Source organism: Penicillium mononematosum (assembly GCF_028829835.1).
Source record: "Penicillium mononematosum strain IBT 11891 chromosome Unknown utg000005l:1.0-9366267.0:1.0-9372171.0, whole genome shotgun sequence".
Taxonomy (NCBI): domain Eukaryota; kingdom Fungi; phylum Ascomycota; class Eurotiomycetes; order Eurotiales; family Aspergillaceae; genus Penicillium; species Penicillium mononematosum.
In genome coordinates, this window is record NW_026643275.1 from 1676922 (window position 1) to 1699447 (window position 22526).

Consider the following 22526-nt stretch of genomic DNA (forward strand, 5'->3'; position numbering starts at 1 on the left):
CAACCTTGGAAGGTTGTTCATACGTTATGTAAGCGAGCATTGGAATTTTGAGGTTACAGGTAGTAGATAGACACAGATTAAGAATACATACTCCTATACCTCTCTAAATCCACTTCTTAGACAGCTCCGAGATCCTTTTATATATAAGATTAAGTATAAAGCTAAATTACGTATACTAAATCGACCTATATACTATAATTTATGGGATAGAAGTATATAGCCTTAAGCGTTTCCCTCTTTATATAGTAACCAACGTAGGGATTTACTTAGGGTAGCTAAATACGTAACGTACTAAGCGGATTCTTAACCGTCTCGTACTTTCCTGCCAAGCCTCAGCTAGACAGTCACACGGAATGACCAGGAATCAGACCAGAATATGGATTGGATTAGGGCTGTAAATACGGCTATTTTATCGTTATTCTTAGACGATTTCAAGTCCCTGCTATAGTCCCAAGCTTAGTGATACATAAATAACATAATAAGACGGGCGGCTCCATTCCAAAACAGAACAAGGCTGGTTTGTCAATATACTATGAGGCACGAGAGATAAATTAATAACCATCACAACTCCCCTTATACTAGTCTTCATCGTCTCTGATTGCTTCGGTTAAGGCTTTGAAGGTCACTGCAAAAAATCAGTGAGAACAAACTGGCACATTCAATCTATCAAAAGATGGCTCTTTATGGAGCTCTAACCGACAAAGAACAAGCAACCATAGAGGGCTCAGTCTGCCTAGCACAGAGGCATCTCATCTATGGGAGATGGGATGATCTAACAGCTTCTAAAACCTCTCTCCCACGAAGTCAAATAGAGCCTTGCCCACTTCATCCGGCTTCTCCATTGGGGACCAATGTCCGCAATCAATAACCTTGACTGTGAGGTCTGGCAGGAGACCAGACTGTTTGCTCTGGTCAATTAGTGCTGGCAAACATACCTCATCACCGGAACACCCTAAGAAGAAAGCAGGCACGGTAACCCGCGCGCGCCCCGCCGGTAACGCATTCTCAGCATCAAAGTCAAGATTGTATACCATTGGCTTATAGGAGCACATCGCGCTTGTCAACCCACCACCGCCCTGCACGCTCTTGAACCACTCCTCCTTCCATCTCTTCCCCGACTTAGCGTATTCCTTCAACTCGATCTTCTCGTTGCCTTCCAAAAAGCTCCGCATAGCATTCCGTACACAGAATATATCGCGCATCCAATGTTCCCTAGCGCCATGCATCACCTCCCAGAACCTGTCCAAGTGCTCATCCACAAGCAAGGCGCCATCATCTGCAATGAAAAGCTCCCAATAGGCGTACAGCGGATACCCTGTCACTCTTTCGAACTCTGCATTCACAGCGGTCAGGTCAAATGGCTGCGCCGTTGGCGGCTGATACGCAACATTCAACATCGCGATGCCAACGCAAAGTTCTGGCTTCCACAGCCAGAAGCGCTGTGCCAGAATAGAACCCCAGTCATGTCCAATCACCACGACCTCCTGTACACCCTCAATGGCCAGGAGCTCAACCAGGTCGGAGACGATACAAGAGGGTCTGAACAGGGCCTGGTCAGTCGGTTTAGAGCTGCCGCCAAACCCAAGAAGGTCCGGGACGAGTTTTCGGTGCGGGAGGGACCGCAGGTGTGGGACGACCTGATGCCAGAGGTGTGCGCTATCAGGGAAGCCGTGAAGGAAGAGGAGAGTGGTTTGGTCGGCCGAGAGGGGATTGGCAGAGCCAGAGTCGTAATAAGTGTAAGTCAGGGAACGCGAAGTCGTGAAGACCTTTCGTGTATAGTTGTCCATATTAGTGACTTTTTTCGTCCTGGTATAGCTGCTGGCGTTATGGGTGTTTTTTCCAAGGTTATTGCCAGCCTTGGGGTTTTTATATTCTCAGCGTGCAGCCATAGCTTCCTGGTTTGCCGACAACGGCAACAAGTCGTCGTCATCATCCGCCCACGCAAATCCCAATCTCACTATTATTAATTAGGATGATTGGAAATTAAATGGTTATTAACAGGACTGCAAATAAGTTCGAATCCACCGGAGTCTAACTAGCCAATTTCCGTTAAACCATCTAGTAATGAGTAGTCTTGCCGCTTACTAAAGAGACGATAATTACCTAGGTAAGTACATTTCCGAGTATTTATGCCGTACGCATGCAGGTTTTCCTCCCGTATGTTAACTCCGGTGATCGAAAAAGACGAATATTGTTCGAATATTGTTCCACTCTTGTTGTCAGTGATCATCGGTAGCGACTACGGAGACAAACCACCGCCCAAAGAAGGTATTGCGGGTTTATCCCTATTGGCCAAAATGATAAACCCGTACCCACTTATGTGGGTATTCCTGTCCACTTTAGGGTCCGACTTTTGACCTCCTGTTGAAGATTGGCATGGAATACTGAATAGCTGAAACCCGCTGGAAACCCACAACTTATGTTTATCTCTAAGAAAACTGATTATTTGCTTAACTCCGCTCAGCGTCAGAGTTCCTTTTTATGCAATGAAGCGGATTTTGAGGTAAAAGACCTGTAGGTGAGGGGATCCACCGACGCTGATGACCAAGACAGCCATGGTCGACAAGAGATCTCCGAAGTGGACTTGCCCGTACAGCCACGTCTTGCATCAGCTTGCAAAGACGAACAATAAAAAATAATGGAAGCATTGCCTGCCGTGGCATACAGTAAGACGAAGCCAGTCCATCCCAACACTCTACCAAATATACGCACTCTCACCAGCAGCCTGATTTTTGGAGGCTACAGTCATAACAAACATCATGCCCACTGGAAGCTACTAACGCGGGACTGAGGATCGCATGCTAAGGTGACACCTGCAGGTCTGTAGGTAGTTGCCGAGATATTGGATGCGGTATGGTATTTTCCCGATAGGAAAATGTGCCCAGGTGAATATGGCGACTCAGTCAGCATCTGTTTGTCAACGGTGCCTCTAAAGTTTATTTAAGAAGCGTAGCCTCCGATATTGTTACCACCTTAGGTCAGGTGCCAACCGGTTGTCACAGAACAAGCGATTGCGAGAACCATGTCACTATTGTTACTGATCCTCCAGGCTGTCCCGTACTTACATGCGATCACCACTATGTTTTTTTCTGTTACCAGGCCCCAAACAGAAAGACATTGAACCGGAAAGAAATCTTCCCGATGTTCCAGGGCGAATCAATGAACTCCAGAAACCCCTGAGCTAGTAGCACGCATAGCTGACAACAATGTCCAAACTGTCGAACGATACCTTCCGGTGCTAAGGCATACTCTTAGAACACTCTTATGGGACGACTGCGCCCATGTCTCATCGAATGTCGCTTCCGATACCGACCGACCAGCTGTTTAAAGAGGTCTACAGTATGAACAGTCTACTGTCTCGGATACTTATGACCTGTTGAAATCCTCGTTTGAATTATAGCAAGGAGTCGACAGTACCCCAGTTACAAAACAGGGCCTGCTTATGTTGGATGCCCGAGGCATCGCCTTATGAGTACCTAGGTAGAACCTAGATAACTCTCTCTCTCTCCCCCCCCCCTGTTTTTCTTCACTAGTCCCTCTCACTCATTTTCTTCTGTTTTCTCTATTGATTCTCTATCTGTATCGTATCTCCATGAGCCTACAATCATCCGGACTGCATAATGCGAAGATACGTTGCTACTGTTGATATACATGGGATGTCTTTGTGTGCAGACCGAGGCTTTTTCCTAGTTTGTGATTCTCTTTGTTAGCATAGGCTTCATATACAGCCTGCTTTCCATAGATTCATTATCACCTTTCTTCTTCCCGATTTTCCTATGCTAGTATTCACTAGATCTCTAGTATCGTAGCCATTAACAGCTACCTCTAGGCTACGTGATACTACTTTTTTATAATAATGTCAAGAAATGAGATGAAACCGTCTTTGTACCATTTGAACATATGGCTTGTTATTATGCATTTCCTTACCAACTCGGTCTGACCAGAGTGTTAAATACAGACCATTCTTGTTTCTAGCTAGTTAGAGAATTGTACCATTGTGATTTTTGCCGTTCGTCATACAACTGATTTCTGTCAGGTAATAAAAGCTCGTCTCGGGGAGCAGGGTCATTTGAATGATCATTGGCTTCAGCGATAAACCTGCTACATACGATCGAAGTAGAAAAAGCAACTTCCTTGAGACAAACCGCCAAAATCTCCGCTTCAATCGCTAAGAGCGTTGCCCACCTTGTCAACAAACTTCTCAACATCTTCCAACAATGCCTGCGGCTGCTCCCATGCAGCAAAGTGCCCGCCCTTAGCAGAAAAACCTAGGATCAACCACTGCTTTCGAGATGTTTGTAGAGCAATAAAAAATAACTCACCTTGTTGTGTGTACTGTACTGCACCATATTCGGGAAAGCCTTGGCCCAAGCTTTGGGAAGAATCATGACTTCTTTTGGGAAGTAGGAATAGCCAAGTGGTTTCTCTTTGCTTGTATCCGACCCATTGAAGCTTGCTATGTTTCGGTAGGGGTAGATACTGGAAGAAAAGGTGGAGGTGAACCAGTAAAGACTAACGTTGGCAAGGATCGCGTCTAAGGGAGGTTGCTCGTCCGACCACTCGAGGATTTTCTCTCCAATCCTGGATATGGTCAGTATCATATAGCGGCTAATTGATGGTCTCTCGTAAAAAAAAAAAAAGCCATACCATGCAAGAAGCGCCAAAGGGCTTGATGACAGCGCAAGCCCGATGGTTGCCGGGCGCGTACATTGCTCTAGGATGTAAGCCATGCCAGTGGCTTGCCAAGTTTGCATCCGCTGGAGGTGTTCAAGGTCTTGAGTTGTCAAGGGTTCAGTGCTGTCATCAAATCCTCTCAGTGTAAGGAAATTGACTGAAAATTATTAGCAATAAGTAAGGTCGGTCGTCGCACAGATATCACCCTTCTCTGAGGGGCCCTTTCAGCCCAGGCTGACTTACCATGGGCGGCCTTGCACTCCTTTTAGTCTCTCATCAGTATCAGTGACAACATGCTCCCTATATCTCCCCCTTGCGCAACATAGCCTTTGTCAAATCCCAGTTCGATCATCAACTGATTCATGACCTGCGCGGCGCCATCGAGTGAGAATTCCTTCTCATGTCCAATTTCCGCCGATAGTCCATAGCCTGGTAGAGACGGCACGATCACATGGTACGGCAGTGAGTCGGGCGTGTATTTCCTTGATATGATCTCAAGCATTGGCAAAAATTCTAGGAAGGAGCCCGGCCATCCATGCATGAAAAGGATGGGAACGGCATCTGCTCTGGCCGAGAAGAGCGCGACAAAGTTGTTGCGGATGCCTGGTTCCTAAGGCATCGACCTCTCCATAGTCTAGATAACGTATTTCACAAGCGAGCTGCGCACACAAGCGAGCTGCGCACCCCACCCAACCTACTAATTTCAAATGCATTTATCTCAACCAAAACGCCATTAAATTAAATTTAAAAAAAACATTATCTATCTGGACATGCATCTCTCCTATGACCCCGATTTTTATATAGCCCGCATGTTGGTAAAGCCCTAGTTCTTGGCTGTAAAGGTGGCGAAGGCCTTCTTCGTGGCGGGGGTATAGGTGCTTCTATTGCTTCCACCGGCTGTATAATTAATATAGATGCTTCTTAAACTGAGAGGCCTTCTTCCGCCGGTATCTGCCTTCTGGATCTAGTACGCTTTTACTTCTTCTTCTTATTTTCAGCGCGTAAATCGCTTACTTCTCTCTCTAGTAGTGTGGCGGATTGCATTATAATCTAGCAGGCTTTTAAAACCTGGTTTATAGAGGAATTAAGCGGGCTCGGGGGACTTCTTAATCTTATACGAAGTAATGCTTTAATTGATAAAGCTTATTTTTACAATTACATATAGTTCGAGGGCGTTTTCAGATCCTAATCACTACCCCGGCTAGAAGGGGGGGGTAGGGGTAGTAAGCCGGATATTAAACTTCGAAATCACTCTCTCTAGTGTAAAAGGGATTAAACTAGTAGATTAAAAGCTGTTTTTAATAGTCTTAGATTTAAAGGCTTCTATTTATATAGTAGGGTATACTTTAAGAAAATCCAGTTTATTAATATAATTCGATCCGTACTATATTCGAAATTCAACTAGCCGGCTATAGGCTCGTTTTAATACTATAAAATAGCCTATATCTAGAGGCTATAAAAGGTGAGAGGAATACGGAGGTATATAGATTAGTATAATCTTATTCTCTTTACAAATTTTATTAAATCTTAGGGTTAAATGACTTCTATAGCCGTTAAGTATTAAAAGCCGATATACCCCCTTTATATATAAAGAAGTAGTAGGAATAAAGAGCTTTTTAAGCTAACAAATCCTAATTTTATTAGTAGTCTAGCTATTAGGACTAACTTTAAAACGCTAGTTAGAAGGAAGGCTATCGAACTAGGATTTAATAAAGACTTTACCTTTAAAAATCATATATAGCGGAAGAGCCTAGCTAGTAGTATTTATATACTCGATAATAGTTATCTATTCACAATTTCTAGGTTATAAAAGTGCTCGCCGACTATAGTATTCACTTCTTATAATCACCCTTATAGTCGCTATTAATCCTATCGTAAAACCGGTCTTATTAAAGTTATAAATATCGTCCGGGTCGATCCCGAATTATAAAATAGTTTTTTAAATAAGATTAAACCACTCTATAATAACCTTCGGGTCTTTATATTTCGTACGCTTATAGTTATACCGTTTCGAAAACCGAGAGGATAGAAGAGGATATCGTTTTATATAGTTCGTTACCTAATTTTCGCTAACCGAAAGAACCGGGGTAGTTCCGTGTTTTTTAAGAAGAAGATTCGCTATTTCTTATACTATAGATAGCCGGGGAGCTAATCCTCGAGAATCTATAGAGAGAATCCATTTTTTAAAAGATTCCTCTTCAATTTCTATTAGTTTATATAAATTAGCGCGAGAATTCGCGCGAGAAGTGGTCCTATAAAGACGTGTCCGGAGGGTTAATTCGGGCACTTTAAAACGGCGCGCTGTTTCGCGAATAGCGCTAATTTCTTTATTCTTAAAAGCCTAGATAGCTAATAAGATCCTACCCTCTCTCTCTATTGAATCTTTAGAGGATTAAGAGCGAATTGGTGGCATAGTGGGTGGTTGAATTAACTAAGTGCTAATTTACGGACGCGTTTTGGGTGGGTGCGCAGCTCGCTTGTGTGCGCAGCTCGCTTGTGAAATACGTTAGTTGTTGGGAGTTTGCTCCCTCTTCTCCCAATACAACTCTCTCCTCTCTGCATTTCCTGAATCCTACTACTGTAGGCTTCACCAAAAGTGCACACTTAACCGACCGTATTCTGGATTGTCAATTCCAATCTTGAAGTTGGGAAACGAGTTAATATGCGCCTCCTGCTGTCGCCAGTCAAAGTTTCCTATCCATGTGTCCTTAGCTTTGATGAGCCAGTCGCGAGAGATACCGAATGACCCGTCCGTATGCTCATTCCACCACGTCTTGGGCCCGACCTTGGATAGCTCAAGAAGGGCCTTGAAATGCGTGACATCTTGATCAGAGATGTGAAGTGTGAACGCTTCTGGTTTGCCAGGAGCGCTCCGAGGGACTTGGCCGAAACTAGAAGTCATTGGGGCGGTCGTTCTGTCCTGTGAGATAATCAGGAAGTTGGAGAGCCAGAAAAATTACGGGGGGAACGGGATCTTTATATCCATACGGAGTAACCCAGAAGAACATCACGTTGCGTGAATTATTACAGAACGGCCGTCAGAATAGTCCATTCCTGTGTCTAGACCTATGGTGTTTGGGAATGGCCCCCCAGGATCTCCGCAGTAGATTTCCCCTACCAATGAAAATAAGGGTCCATGTCTTGTGTTGTAGTACTCCGTATATGATGTGGTAGGCGGTGACCAGGTGGAACTTAGGTGGAACTAGTGGTACCACGGTTGCCTACTCCTTCGGACCCACTTGAACGTTCTGAACCCGCTATACAGAGTTTACCATTACCACACATTTCCTAATGGGATTATGCCACAATGAGATTTGTCCTTCGGGAATATCCCACAAGATCTAAGCCAAATCCTTCACAATGCAGACCCTAACCTTGGCAGGCTAACCGGAGGTGATGAATCTCTCTTTACCATACCTTATTTAGGTGTTACCATCATCAGCATATCCGGATTCCCTAACTGCTTGCGCTTTAAAGCTTCATAGCCGTCCTATAGTTAGGCCCATTCATTTGAGGGATGGTCAGGCTACCAAGAATTGGTACGCACCGGGTAGTACTGATTGTTTCTACGGCGCTTTTTGTGTTTGCGGTATGGGCGATATGGCTTGGTGTTAATTCAGACAAGGACAACATTCATCCGTTGCTCAATCAACTGATTCCAGCCGGACATTGCGCCTGCCAAACATCAACTGTCTTCCAATGTGACCATTGTCTGCAATGTTCAGCTCCAATACCCCTTCTGTCTTCTGCCGCTTCCACACCGATCGATGACTACAGTCTGAATGCCAAAAACCTTGCCCTCAATGCGTCGCAGTGTCAAGCATTTCTCCCTGGGTTGTTCCAGGACCCTTACCGTGCACAGGATTACTGGACTGATAGAGGCGGAATACGCCTCGTTGATTTGGATAATATTAAGATGGTTGACTCCATGGCGCGTGTGGCCATTCAGGACGGTCAGCTGTATATCGTCCGGGCCCTCTCTAAAGGTGAAGATCACCGCCGCAAAATCCTCGGCATCTTGAGCTCCATTCATCGAGCATTGGTGACAGCACCAGACCCAGCGGCTATCCCCAACACAGAGTTTATCTTCAGTGTGGAAGACAAGCTCGACGACGTTGCCGGTTCGGGACATCCGTTGTGGATGTTAGCACGGAAAGCCACCGAGGAGGCTGTCTGGCTGATGCCCGACTTTGGCTTCTGGTCATGGAATAATGACAACTTGGAGGCCATGATTGGCCCCTTCGACAGGGTTGTCGACCACATTGAGAAGAATGAAGTTCCCTGGCATGAGAGGATTAACAAGCTTGTGTGGCGTGGCAAACTCAGCTTTGCGCCCAAACTTCGACGTACCCTGCTCGAAGTAGCGCGCGGTCAGCCCTGGGGCGACATCAAAGACCTGGAGTGGAAAAATAAGGCGAACTTTCTGAGCATGGAAGATCACTGCAAGTATCGGTTCATCGCACATGTCGAGGGTGAGTGAGACTCGAAAACACCAAGGCTCTATGAACATAGTCGATGTTAATACCCCCTAGGTCGCTCCTATTCCTCGTCGCTCAAATACCGGCAGGCCTGTCGGTCAGTCATTGTCATCCACAAACTGCAGTATATCCAGCATAACCACTATCTCCTCGTATCGTCCGGGCCTCATCAGAACTATGTCGAGGTGGAACGCGATTTCTCTGATTTACAAATCAAGATGCAAGATCTGATTGACCATCCAGATAAAGCCCAAAAGATTGCCGACAACAGTGTGAGTGTATTTCGCGGGCGCTATCTCTCCCCGCGGCGGACGCATGCTACTGGCGAACTTTGTTGGAAACATGGGCCGCAGCTTCTCCGAGCATCAGAGCTGACGAGCTTTCTGAGGGCCTTCGATTTGAGGCTTTTACACTACTCACTTCGGATGAGATGTTGGCTTTTTCTATGGATGCAACACCTGGACGCATTCAAAAAGGTTAGCGGAAAGGGAAACCATTCTCGCGGCAAAATGGAGACGCAGAGAAGGCAGCTTGATATGAGTGCTCTGGCTGAGATAATGGCTTGTGCTCCGCTGAGTTCCCTTGTGATACATGCCATCTTTCACCAATGGGATGAAAGCCCCGAAGTGCAGCCTGGAACTCTGGGAGTCCAGGGTGAAACCATCAAAAAGTCCAACTTAAGCCCAACTTGTTATTTTGAACAATATCGAAGCCTTCTGTGGCTAGCACAAATGGCAATCAGAGCTCCGCGTGGGTTGGGTTAGACATTGCGAGTGCGTGGATGGTCTAATAGAATACCTAATACACAACTATCGCGTTGCCTTATAATCACTAGCAAACTTTACTACACGTTGTCTATTCTTTTCACTTTTTTTGGCCTCTGTGATGATAGACTTACATTAGATATATACATTTTCAGCCACGCTATTCTTGCAATGTCGACAAGTCTTCTATGATACGCCGGCTAATATATTGAGGATTATTCCGAGACAGGGCAGAGAGCTATACTGGATCTGACGCCCTGATCAGTCAATAAGAGTGAAGAAACCAATAAACAACATAACCTACCATTTGTTTTGAAATGATATTGTTGATGCCTTTCGAAACATAGAATAATCAGGCCGCCAGCCTTCCATCACCCTTAATCCGACAACGTCATTAAGAGATCTGCCTGTGCTAAAACAGGATGCGTGCCGAAGTCTGTGGCTTATCTCCGACAACTATGATAAACTGTGGGATATTCCCAATAGGAGAATTCCGTTGACGGAGCTCGGCGACATGTGCGTCTGTGGATTATCTCCGACAACTATGGTAAACTGTGGGATATTCCCAATAGGAGAATTACGTTGACAGAACTCGGTAACCAGAACTCGGTAACATAGTGGGTCTGTGAATTATGGGGCTGCTTGACAAAAAAAATACTTCGACGGGAAGAAAAAGGGAATTCCCTTTGCACAAGTTCCGCGGCTGTGCTGTAAAACTAGTCAGCTACGAACTCTTCTCGGATATTACTGTAGTTCGAATCGTTGTGGTAAGGGTATTCGCAAGAATCGTCTGGCAAATGGATGAAATGCGGTTTCCTGTTAATTGGTGTAATTTGATCCCGGCCATCTACCAAACCCTAGGATCCGCCTACCGCTGTGCAGATCTCTTGTGTAGCTATTCGAGGACAGTGATGACTATGATCCGGTAGAGACCCAACTTGATTCCTATCCCATAGACTAAAAACACCTGTGGTGTTGAAGAACGAGACTATTTGTCGTTTTCTTTCCCGCTTATACAATCGTTACTTTCTTCCAATTTTTTGAATACACAAACCAGTTGATGGACAGCCAAACCAAGCGTTCCGAGCTGCAATTAGGTCGTCAAATACTGCCTATCCGGAAACGGGCGGCAACGGTGCTCCGTAATAGCTATATGCACTACCTAGTCAGCACACCAGTGAGATTCTCCAAGGTTCCCACCCTTAGCTTGTATGATTATGTACCAGCGGCAATGTTACAAGGCAGGCAGACCCTACTTCGGACGATGAACGGACTTAGGACAGCATGTGCACATCATGCGAGAGCCATTCACCAGACAACTAACCCCCTTCACTTATTCAAAGGGGACCAGTTTACGGTATTTGCAATACCAAGACATAGATATCCAACCCACACGGACCATGATTGAAGGGTGGCCGGCCTCGTTTCATTTACGTTGGACTTGCTTGATTTGTATAAGCGTTTTCAGAAGTTGCTACATGCTACTGCTTTTGGACTCGAACCAAAGTGGATGCATGTACAGGGTATTTTTTATCACATAAGAGACGGTTAATATGGTTAAAATACAATCAGTAGATCGGTGTGTGGAGATCAACAGCCAAGACGAAGACGTATGCGCTACTCTGGGTGGGCCAATAACTCCGAATTCTGCACCTGATTTTGTTTTAGTTTGTGCATTTGAGAGGGGCCAGCATTTGAGAGGGCCACGGTTTCCAAGGATTAATATAAAAGGAGGCACGATGATCGTGTTGAGAAATCCCCTTCCATCTCCCAACATCATCAGCCTAGAAGATATCTCATTATTCCATCTCCTACAACCAATACGATGGCTAGCAATCACTCCGCTAAGGTAGCGCTTGTCACCGGTGCGAATGGCATCAGCGGCCATTCCATCGTCGAGTACCTGATTCGGAGACCAGAGACTGAATGGTGGATAACGTGAATGCCCTTGATTTTACGATCATTTAGCTGACATCAATGGTATAGGACCAAGATTATCGTTACATCGCGCAGACAATTGCAGAGCTACTGGGTTGACCCTCGTATTGAATTCATCGCGCTGGACTTTCTGGAATCCAAAGAAACACTCATGCAGAAGATGAAGATCATCTGTCACGAAGTTACACATGTTTATTTTACTTCATACATCCATGACAACGACTTCGACAAACTTGCAGGGAAAAACTGTCCCTTGTTTCGGAACTTTCTGGAAGTTATTGACACAGTGTGCCCTAATCTGGAACGTGTTTGCCTTCAAACGGGAGGAAAGGTAAGCAAGAGCATGGAGTTAGACGAAGGGAATACTACCACAGCTGACCCGAATTTCTTATTCTAGCACTATGGAGTGCAATTTCAAGAATCAACTACACTCCTTGACGAGGACCTACCTCGATATTGTGGTCCCGGTTCGAAGTCAATTTTCTACTATCAGCAAGAGGATGATCTATTCGAGGTGCAGAAACGCAAAAGTACCTGGCACTACAATATCATCCGCCCATTTGGCATCGTTGGGTTCACCCCTCAGTGTTAGTCCAAGACCCAATTTATCAGAAGCCTGTAAATGTAATAAGCTAATCAAAGCAATGCAGTCTCTGGAATGAACGAGGTTGTGCCAGTGGCTCAATATTTCCTTATCTGTCGTGAGCTTGGTGAAGAGCCGAGGTGGCCTGGAAATCTCAGTACCTACCACCATGCTCAGGGCATGTCTTACTCTCCAAGCATTGCTGATCTTACTATCTTCGTTACTTCTCACGACCATTGTAAGGATGAAGCCTTCAACCACGTCAATGGTGATGTCTTGGTTTTTAAGTTTCTCTGGAAACGAATTGGAGAGTACTTTAATGTGGAAGTTCCCAGCTATTCCTCCACGCTAGACGAAAGGAAGTCATTGATCGACATGAAGGAATGGGCTATGGACAAAGCCCCAGTATGGGAACGCATTATTGCCAAGTATGGCGGAAATGTGGACTCGTTTCAGATTGGCGCTTTCGAGTTGATGAACTGGTTTTCTAACCCTACTGAAAAGATTACAACTCCCTATGTGGCTACTTTGAACAAGGCTCGAAAGGCTGGCTGGGGCCGTGTTGATGATTCCTACGACACTTGGATTCGAACTTTACAGTCCTATGAGAACGCCGGAATCTTACCCAACCATCGCCAGTTCCAAAACTGATTTGCGAGGCATGTCATCCCGGAGTTTCGGATGGCTGGAAGACCACGAGACTGATCTCGCACGGGTTGCTATGCATACCGAGGAAGTGAAGCCAGAGTATTTTGTAACTAACGAGGACATTGAATTGAGGTTTTGCTTAGGAGCGAAGCGTGATGTAAAAAAGTAGTAGTCAATTTGGCAGTTTAACTTCTAACTGTTTTTATAGAATTCTAGATTTCGAATCTTTAAGACCTCGTAGCTATATACAAGAGTTGGTGTCCTTGCTGTGCAGCGCTGCTTTCATCCGACGGATAAGTTCAGTCCTATACAAAGCCACTTCAAAACGGTAATTCCGAGCGTGAAGAAAGGAAAGAGCAAGAAAAGGCACAACAAGAGTTGAGATTTCCCGAGTACAAATATAATCGGTATATGCAGGATGATATGTTCCATCTACATACGTGCAATGTGATACACAGATACGTATTTATGTCTTACGTTAAAGAGACAGGAATATTTTCTATCGCTTACTTTACTGTCCGGACCCAAACCTCATTTCGCCCCTGTAGGGCGACTTCCATTCCTAACCTAGATGCCTGGGGCCAATTCAAACATCAGCCTAAATAGCACCAGAAAGGGCGGAGATCATTTATATACGTAATACCCTATTATAAATAAATATATAATATAAACTACTATTAAAGCGGAAATATCTAGTAGAAACCCATTTAGCCGATATAACGGGTCAGAACCGTTCTTACCTCTCTTATCCTAGTCTTAAGTCTTCTCACCTACATCACCCGCACTCACCCTAGAGTGTCGCTTAGGTGCTAAGGGCATATCGAGTGTTAGCCGTGCAGAATATGTGGCTTAAGTACGGCTGAGCGGACGGGAAGCCCTATTTTCCACACCCTATAGTCGTACGTACTAGATTTTATCTAGGTGATAATCATATTGTATTTCTATTTAGTAGAGGGCTAGTGTTGCTTGAAGCAAGTATCAATCCATGGTGGGTTTCAACGTTTGATTGAGTTGTAGGGGTGTATGTGGAAGAATCCAACTCACCTCGGGAAGTGGATACAAGATACAGGGGTTTAAGACTGCGACAGGAGCTAAAGGCTCTAAGTCACCTATTACGAGGTCATAACAATAAAACTGAATATACTCTCCTGCTATAACTTTGCCTCTCGACTGCGTATTGTTACTCTATTTGCTTTTGCTTCCCGTACAGACAGTAATACCTCCCACCACCTCTGGGACTTGTGTCAGTAGCTGGCAATGGTGTTCAATGTCTTCGCCTTCTGGACTTTATACCGTCATATATATAATTTCACACAGTAGCGAGCAACGACTCAAGCGCACTTCAACATATCCACGGCTAGCTTATAAGCCCGTTCTTTCGCTTCCCATTCAAACGTCCCTTCTTTAGCCATCTTATCCCAGCCATGGTTGCACCTTTCCATCCGCTCAGAAATAACGATACGACCCGAGTTTTCCCTCAGCCGAGCTGCTAAATTTTCCGCCTCCACCGCTAGACTGTCATAGGCGGCCGTCACGATCAAAACCCGGCGAGGGAAACGATCAAAGTCGGCATAAGCAGGCGAGATGCGGGGGTCTTTTGGATCGTGCCCATCTAGCATATAGCACCTAGCAAAAAGCCGCAGCACAAATGTCGGAAAAGGCTGACCATTTGGATCAGGTGCAGCTACGGCACTGGGATCAACAAAGACCTCGACTGTCGGATAAAAGGCTACCACAGAAGAAAACGTTTCCGGAGGAAAAATGCAAGAGGAAAGAGCCAATGCAAGATTTCCACCTGCACTAAAGCCGGAGATGGCGACTTTGGAAATGTCGAATTTTGTCGGTTGCCCCAGAACCCAGTTGATGGCGTCTTCGGTGTCGTTTAATGCTGCTGGGAAGGGGTTCTCGGGAGCAAGACGATATTCCACGTCTAGGACAATATAACCTGTCTTTTGACTCATTTGACGACAGAATTCATCGTCGCTGCCGTGGGCAGGAACCACAAATCCACTTCCATGGAAGTTGAGAAGAACGGGAGAGGGCGTTTGCAATGCCTCGGTAACAGGGGGTCGGTAGATATGAACCGTGATGGAATGTTCACGGTTTCTAGATTGAATGAAGATCGTCTCATCTGGATGAGAATTAATGCGCAACTGGTATCTTACCCCTAGTCTTAGGAAAAGGCGGCAATCCGGAGAGTAATTGATGAGAATAGGGACATTATGGAGCCCCGGGGAGAAAGACAGATAAATAGATCATCTAATTAAGAAGATGGCTCGTCCAAGAGTCATTCATGGACACGAAAACGGGGCTGGGAAGGGGCATAGCCAAAGCCCCTGGAATCGCAATACTTACTTTATGCGGTTTAGTGTAGTGGAGAATTACAGAGATCTTGTCAATCTCCAAAAACATCTGTAAAACTGCAGGCATTATCTGCCAACTGGTCAACAGTCAAGGTCTATGCTGCTAAAAATTGTCATCGAGCATTTTGTGATGCTGGCCGTTGATCTGAAACCTCAACATTTCAAAAAATAAAAATAAAAGACAAGTTCAGTGAGCCGCCAGTCCATGACTCTCAACCAGATTCCAGTAGGATTTGGCAATGGATCTACGGGCCGCCTTTCCAATTTTAATCCACAACAAGCAAGCACTCCAGACAATCACTCCCAACACGGCGATCAGAATAAAGGTATTCTGCAGGCCCATGCTCACGATCATTGGATTGACCGCGTATGCAAATGCGAAACCTAGCAAAGAATGGTCAGCGTATTGAATATATTTAATCGATCTGTAAAGGTATTTCAACCCACCAATTGTGTTGCGAATCAATATAACAGTCACAATTGACTCTCCCGCGAGTTCCTTCTGACTGTCGATAATGTAGGTGATGGCTAGACCAGATCCCATGGGAAGGGTGATGCAGATCAAGGCAATTCCGATGACAACTCCAATCCAGGGAATGTGATGACTTGCCCCAACGCCATAAAGAACGCAGCCGAGAGGATGAGCGACGAGGGGAATCAAAAACATCCAGAGACGGTCTTCGGGCTCCTTGATACCTTGTCTTCTTCTGGCTAGTTTAATCGCAAGGATATCGCTGAGCCAGCCGCTGAAGTAGCATCCAATCGAAACACCTATCACACTGGCGAAGTAGGTAAGACCAATCTCCTGTGTCGTAAAGTTATAGGGGAACCGCCCAGCACTTCCGCTAAGGAGCCTCCTAGAACATTGTACCAGGCGAGAATACTGCCCACTAGAAGACCGGAAAATATGACGGTGGGGAAGCATAGAAGTCGGAAGGAAAGGAAGATTGACCGAAAAAAGTTGAATGGTTGAGAAGGATGTCTTAATCCCCACAGCTTCAGCTTTTGGGCGTATGTTTTAATTTTGTAAGTCTCTTCGGCAACCACAGGAGTAACACCGGGACTCTCTGGCTCTTTGGATTCGGAGACCATTTCCCCGTCAGTACAATGTGAGGCCTCAAGAGCGACAGTGTCTTTCGGCGTGGAAAACATCGGTTCCTGAATATTCACTTGGCGGAAGAACATCGTCTCTTCAAAGCCGAAGAACGTTGCGACTGTGAAGCAGAGACATATAATGGCCAGGATGTACTGGATCCATCTCCAGCCCATAGCCTCAGCGACAAAGCCACCAGCGATAGGTGACAGGAAAGCACCGCACCACAACGTCCAGTTATAAACACCCATGTGGAAGCCTCGGTCATGGGCAAAGTGGATATCCGCAATGCAAAGCTCGATCAAGGCTTCCTGGGGGGGGAAATGAAAATGCCAAGAAGAATTCGATTGGCGTACCATTCACCCACGGACTTCATATACGCAGACCAGACCTGCAGCAGCGATGACACAAGCATGCCAACCAGCAGGACCGGGCGACGACCAAAGTCCTGTGCAAGGTTTTGGGTCAACAAGGTACCCCAGCCCATGAAGAGATACATGAGGCCGTTTCCCGTGCTGAGATCCGCCACAGAGATACCTGTATCTTCGGATATCAGGAGGTAGGATGATGATAAACCACTGATGAGGGCGGCAGCGAAGAAGCACCAGGCCATTTGGCACGTGCTGTTCAGGATTTTCCGGTAGCGCGACCAATTGAGAGGGTCATCAAGATGGGAGCTTGGACGAGGAATCAGGACAATATCCTCTTGCTCTTTATTGTTCAGGTACAGGCTGTGGTCTAAATCCACCTGTTGGACGGTTCCCGGGATGGGTAGGGGATCGTCCATCTTTGCTGTTAGGTCAAGGCAATTCCGGTCACCAATATACTCAGCGTATATATTGCTGCGGTAGTCAGTTTCGATTGATGATCTTCGAGGTTCTCAGTCAAACTCAAGGTTTGAACCCAAGACCGATGACTCTGTTAGAGGAGATCAGCAATGTTCCAGAACAGAGACAAAGACAAATGATTTCGCATACGCAAGAATACGCTTAGGGTCTGGAGCTCTTGGGTTTAAAGGGAGAAGAAAGGAAATTGACTCTCTTAATGTGTTTCTTATCTGACTTTTCCAACTCCTTTATAAAATCCGGCATTCAATTAATCACTAGGCTGATGGGAACGTCTTATCATACACAGCTGGAGAACCAGGGCAAAAATAAACGTTTGAGCCGGTGGCTAATAAGCTCTTGAGACCATGTTGGTATCAAGAGTGCAAAGCTGCCAAGTGATACCCCGCGAAGAATGGTCCACTTCCCTTTCCACCTAACGTTATCACCCAAAATACTGGTGTAGTTGGTCGATTAAGGTTAACGAACGTTCGGGATTTGAGTCATTATTGATACCAAGAGTTTAATCCAGATACGAGCTGAGAGCCAGTCGGATTCTCCTTTCGGTTCGACTCCAAATTATCCCGGTATCCGACCCGTGGCCAATCAGAATTTACTGCGGGGAATTCAAGGTCATTTGGGGTAGTTGGGGTACTTCGGAGATAATGTGGAATGTGGTTCTCAAACTCCAATGACTTACATGGCTTATCTTCAGTAAGGGAACAGAACAATAAATTTGTAGGTGATCTCAGCAGAAAAGCGTAAATTTATACTCGAATACGGAGGAGCTGTATCACGTGAAATTGTGTTATACAATTCAAGTAACCATGAAATAAAGTCTATTGAGCTATATATATCTAGTTATCAGGAAAGTAAGCCTTGTTAAAGGTGTCGACAGCGGCTCTTGTCGCCTTCACTAGCTCCAGGCACCCAGGAACATCGGAATGACAACAAATGGACACGGGGTAATCCTTGACGGCTAATGCACATGTCGATCCATCAATTGCAGGAGCAGTGCAAGATTCCATCTGCTGAGTTACGCGTTGACGGACCTCGGCAAGATCCCAAGCCCTGTAACCAAGGCAAAAACAACATTAGACCACGCGTGCAAAAATAACCTTGGAAGACAAAAGAAATGACTTACTTCTTTTTGCGCTCGATCACAAGGGAAGCATCCGCATTGTACTTGACATCCGCATAAAACTCGGCAACGAACTCGATCCCCAAATCTCTGGCAGCCCGCTCCATACAAGTACCTGGAAGTCCAAACACCTTGACGCCCTTGGGGATGCCCTTGAAGACAGCCATTGAAGTATCGTAGTCTCTGCAACACATGCCATAGAGCATGCCGTGGGGCTTGACGTGGTGAAGGGGGACTTCCTCCTGGTCTAGAAACCCCTTGAGGGCCCCAACCTGGTAAACAGTGATTGCAGTAAGTTCGTCTGTCGTGAGTTTCATCTCTCGTCGACCGAAGCCCTGGAGATCTGGCAGGCCGGGGTGTGCTCCAATCTTGACGCCGTGTTTCTTGCAGCTGCGAACGGTTTCCATCATGATGAGGGGATCACTACCGGAAGAGATGCGTGTGAGCTAGATGCTATCATTGCCTTGTTGTAAATCTGCGTAATATTGGCAGCGACCAATTTGCCGTCGCAACTCTGGGACTTAGACAGAGAAAAGATGGGGAAGACATACGAGGCATGAAATCCACAGGCAACATTGGCATGGTCAATGAACGGAAGCAAGTCTTCATCTGAAGTGATTGTCCAATTTCCAAAGCCCTCTCCTAGGTCAACATTGATCAGAGCTTTGTTCTTGATAGGTCCCATAATGACAACTGGTGCTGGTGGTTTGCTATGAGTGATATTCGCAGTTGGAGAAGAGTGAGGGGTGAAGGTTGTCTCAGAAGTTCTTCAATTTGGTAATCGGGGTTGGATCAAATTCAAAATTCGTTTGGATTGGACTCGAGAGGATAATAAAAGAGAAAAAGGTAAACAAAGTCCTTGGTGGAATATTTTATTTGCCCGACTTATATTCAACCTTGGAGATCCAACTTCCGGAGCTGACCCGGCTCGGAATTCAGTCATTTCCTGCATTATCCGGGACCAAATTAGTTTCTATTTGCCGACGATCTCTAACGATATTTAATGATGTAACTGGTGTAAAATAGTGGACATCACACATTGCGATCAAAAAACAGTTTATCTGGTCTTGGAAGATGCCCGGAAAAGAGTGGAAGGCGATCTGACCCAAGGCACGGTCTCTTACATGGTATACAAGAAATTCTATAATTTGCATGATTAAACCAAGAACTTGATTTGTTATATAAAAAACAGACACATGTTCACTAGCAATGCTAAATCGATGGATGAGTTGACCCGGCACTTTCAAAAATACTACCGGGACCATTTGAGAACGTAGGATCACTTCCATCAAGGAGCCCCAAAGTCGGATACCAAGGCATATAATTGAGATTCACCTGGGAAAATTGATTGTCCCACCACATTGACCAGGCATCAAATTGAGTGTCCTGTTTAGCCTCACCAGCACTGGATCGGTTGAGATCCAAGAGATCAGGGTGTTCAAGATCAGTTCCAGCCTGCGCATCTTGAGAGGAATATTGTGGTATCAATGGCTGTGCTTCCTGAGAGGATTGAGAGGCATCTACGTGTGTTTTTGACGGGGTTGCTAACGGGATTCTCATGTTACACGCTTTCGGCGTGGTTGGTTGGGCTAGGCGCGACTGGAGTCGTTGAACAAGGTTTTCGAGAAGATCGCCCCAGCGCGTGCTCAAGTGCGTATCATCGACTGAAGAGTTACGAAGGCCAACAGCCACTTGCCGGACCAGATCAAGAGACGTGGGGATGTCAATTTCGCTAATCCCGGCTGCGCAGCACTGATTTCGCTTGTTAGAGCGATGAATCCAAGAGAAAGGAACGGGCAAGAGAAAATGAAAGAAAAGTCACTTACCTTGAGAAGAATCAATGTCGCTCCAAGGAGTCGGGAGTATGATCGAACTGGAATATACCTTAAACTTCCATGAGGAAGTAGATCGTCGAGAGCCGTTCTTAGTATAGCCCGAGCGGCCCTAACAGTCCCTCTCAGATGCTTCTCCTCCTCTGTTGAAGTACCCTCAGAACAGCTCTCTAGTCTGCCACTGGTGCTCTCACGGCAATTTCGGTTGATTACAGCTTGCAAAACGACACTCAAAATGCAGAGTTGGGCATACTCGTACTCAATGGTCAGGATATACCGCGTTTGCCTCGCCACTAGACTCAAATCAGCGTCGATTCACACAGCCGCGGGGTTGATACATACGTTTGGCGTGATCAAACTCAATGATCGATTCATTTAGAAGTGGCTCAAGTCCGCCAACAATTTGAAGGTACTGTCCATTGCGAATAATGTCCGCTGTGTACCTTGGCGACACGAAGAGAAGGTCGTTTGCATTCTTCATAATAGTTGCGACGCGCATCCAGCATTCCGTTGCATCGTCATTCTTAACGCCGGGGATTTTCGTTGGGGCGCATTGCATTGGATTTCTTCGCCCTACAGTATTACAGAGTGTTTATTAGCGTGAATCCTTTGAAACGGTGGCGTCAGAACTGTCTGAGGATCGGGATACCTGGTCGACCCGGGTGCTGTGTCGCATAAACCCATATCAAGCACCGTATACGGTAAAATCTCTCCTGGTCACGAACAACCTTCGAAGGATCGTGCCGAACTTCATCCCCTTGCCAGAAGGAGTTATCATCGCAGAAAATGCCCATCTCGGTTGCCAGCAGAAAGACAGTGGAAAGCATGGACTGACATAGCCGATCTGACCGAGCGAGCCAGTCGTGTCCGGACCCGGGCCCATAATATCCAGTAGAAGCGCTCTTACGCGGTCTTTTTGGCTCCTGGATCACGATTGACGACGTATCCTCGTCAGGGGTGGGAAGTGGAGAGCCCGAGGATGCCAATCCAGCAGCAGCAACAACGCCTCGCATGTTCCTAACGTGCGGAACCCATGTGACCAACTGTCCGTATATGCCGCCCGTGGCCCCTTCCCAGAGCCATAAACAGAGTCTTTCAGTGAAGGGAATTCACCTACGAACAAGTCCTCTGACCAAAACAACCGTGAAATCATTCCCTGTAGATATCTCCAGAGCCGGTCATGAACGATATAGGAACGTGCGACTGCAGCCGGTCCTGTCCATTTTCGGTACCGCGATCCAATCATCAAAATGGCGATGGTCAATATGGGTTCCTCCTCGATCATCGTCGCGTGCTGGGAATGATCACGGAAGCATTCCGGCACCACGGGCGAGAAGGCTGACTGGAAATTGTAGAAATAATCAACCATGTCCAGCGCTTCTTCTGCCGTGAAAAGCCCACCACGAACAAAACGCAGTTTGGACCAAGCGCACAGGGCCTCGTTGGCGCCTTTGTTGGTGCTAGTATCGGTATGGGTGCCAAGAGAGGAGCCGATGGGCTTCGTTCTCAGGCCTGGGGGGTGGTTGGTCGAGCCGTTGCGAGCCTCAGTGTGCTCATAAGCCTCTGATAGCAACGTCAATGCGTCATGGTAGGTACGGGGTTGACCCTCGAGCAAAGCAGCTGCAGCACGTCCATCTCTCTGGAAGGTTTGACTCTCTTCTTGTACAACCGGAGTTGGGTTGCGAGGCAAAAGTGTCGAACTAGAAACATAAGTCGACGGTTGAGACCTATTTGATTCTTGAAGTAGAGGTGATTGTGCTTTTCGCTTTGTCGAAGTAGTCTTTCTTATTCTCGACGCTGCAAAAAAGCATTGTTTGCTCTCTCTGCGGCATCGCGAACAAGGTGGTTTGTTCGGACAATCAGCCGATCCCAACTCGCAGCGCACCTTTTTCTCCCGACAAGGCTCACAAGCCTGGCACAGCGTCAGAGATGGATCTGGGCAGAAGTACAAAATGCGGGGGAGGTCAAGGCCCACATACCTGATACACCCGTCTATGCTCCCTCGTGTTAGAAGTCGACATGGAAAGGGGGAAGTAAGCCAAAAGATCCGAAGCGGGGATATCCCCTTTATGAAGGAAATCCCGAGATAAGCGGCGATTTCCAGCCAGTCGGATGGGCAATTACCCCAACGCTCGGAGTTGACCCGTGGAGGTTGGAGATATGATAAGCTTATCTGGAGAACCTCGGT

The 22526-nt window shown here is 46.2% G+C and overlaps 8 protein-coding genes across 8 annotated transcripts; 2 read left to right on the plus strand and 6 right to left on the minus strand.

Moving 5' to 3' along the window:
* Nucleotides 1-861: 861 nt before the first annotated feature.
* N7519_008727 (alpha/beta fold hydrolase) lies at nt 862-1787 on the minus strand (the record flags this gene model as incomplete). The annotated part of the gene is made up of 2 exons (XM_057295502.1): nt 862-906; nt 936-1787. 2 exons carry the CDS (start codon nt 1785-1787, stop codon nt 862-864), a joined length of 897 nt encoding a protein of 298 aa, XP_057143384.1.
* A 2374-nt stretch (nt 1788-4161) lies between these two features.
* On the minus strand, nt 4162-5176 carry N7519_008728 (alpha/beta fold hydrolase; the record flags this gene model as incomplete). Its single annotated transcript, XM_057295503.1, has 5 exons — nt 4162-4281; nt 4323-4581; nt 4648-4831; nt 4918-4936; nt 4997-5176. 5 exons carry the CDS (start codon nt 5174-5176, stop codon nt 4162-4164), a joined length of 762 nt encoding a protein of 253 aa, XP_057143385.1.
* Nucleotides 5177-7261: 2085 nt separating this feature from the next.
* Nucleotides 7262-7576, minus strand: N7519_008729 (epoxide hydrolase N-terminal domain-containing protein; the record flags this gene model as incomplete). The annotated part of the gene is made up of 1 exon (XM_057295504.1): nt 7262-7576. The coding sequence occupies one exon, from the start codon at nt 7574-7576 to the stop codon at nt 7262-7264; it is 315 nt and encodes a 104-aa protein (XP_057143386.1).
* Nucleotides 7577-8191: 615 nt separating this feature from the next.
* Nucleotides 8192-9916, plus strand: N7519_008730 (glycosyl transferase family 90-domain-containing protein; the record flags this gene model as incomplete). Its single annotated transcript, XM_057295505.1, has 2 exons — nt 8192-9146; nt 9207-9916. The coding sequence occupies 2 exons, from the start codon at nt 8192-8194 to the stop codon at nt 9914-9916; spliced, it is 1665 nt and encodes a 554-aa protein (XP_057143387.1).
* Nucleotides 9917-11741: 1825 nt separating this feature from the next.
* N7519_008731 (SDR family oxidoreductase) lies at nt 11742-13088 on the plus strand (the record flags this gene model as incomplete). The annotated part of the gene is made up of 4 exons (XM_057295506.1): nt 11742-11854; nt 11903-12185; nt 12252-12441; nt 12505-13088. The coding sequence occupies 4 exons, from the start codon at nt 11742-11744 to the stop codon at nt 13086-13088; spliced, it is 1170 nt and encodes a 389-aa protein (XP_057143388.1).
* A 1328-nt stretch (nt 13089-14416) lies between these two features.
* Nucleotides 14417-17333, minus strand: N7519_008732 (uncharacterized protein; the record flags this gene model as incomplete). Its single annotated transcript, XM_057295507.1, is given in 5 exon segments — nt 14417-15238; nt 15666-15832; nt 15896-16305; nt 16320-16852; nt 16909-17333. The coding sequence occupies 5 exon segments, from the start codon at nt 17326-17328 to the stop codon at nt 14417-14419; spliced, it is 2352 nt and encodes a 783-aa protein (XP_057143389.1). The 5' UTR covers nt 17329-17333.
* An 889-nt stretch (nt 17334-18222) lies between these two features.
* On the minus strand, nt 18223-19191 carry N7519_008733 (uncharacterized protein; the record flags this gene model as incomplete). Its single annotated transcript, XM_057295508.1, has 3 exons — nt 18223-18436; nt 18510-18929; nt 19058-19191. 3 exons carry the CDS (start codon nt 19189-19191, stop codon nt 18223-18225), a joined length of 768 nt encoding a protein of 255 aa, XP_057143390.1.
* Nucleotides 19192-19718: 527 nt separating this feature from the next.
* Nucleotides 19719-22359, minus strand: N7519_008734 (uncharacterized protein; the record flags this gene model as incomplete). The annotated part of the gene is made up of 4 exons (XM_057295509.1): nt 19719-20258; nt 21064-21355; nt 21460-21977; nt 22318-22359. 4 exons carry the CDS (start codon nt 22357-22359, stop codon nt 19719-19721), a joined length of 1392 nt encoding a protein of 463 aa, XP_057143391.1.
* Nucleotides 22360-22526: the final 167 nt, after the last annotated feature.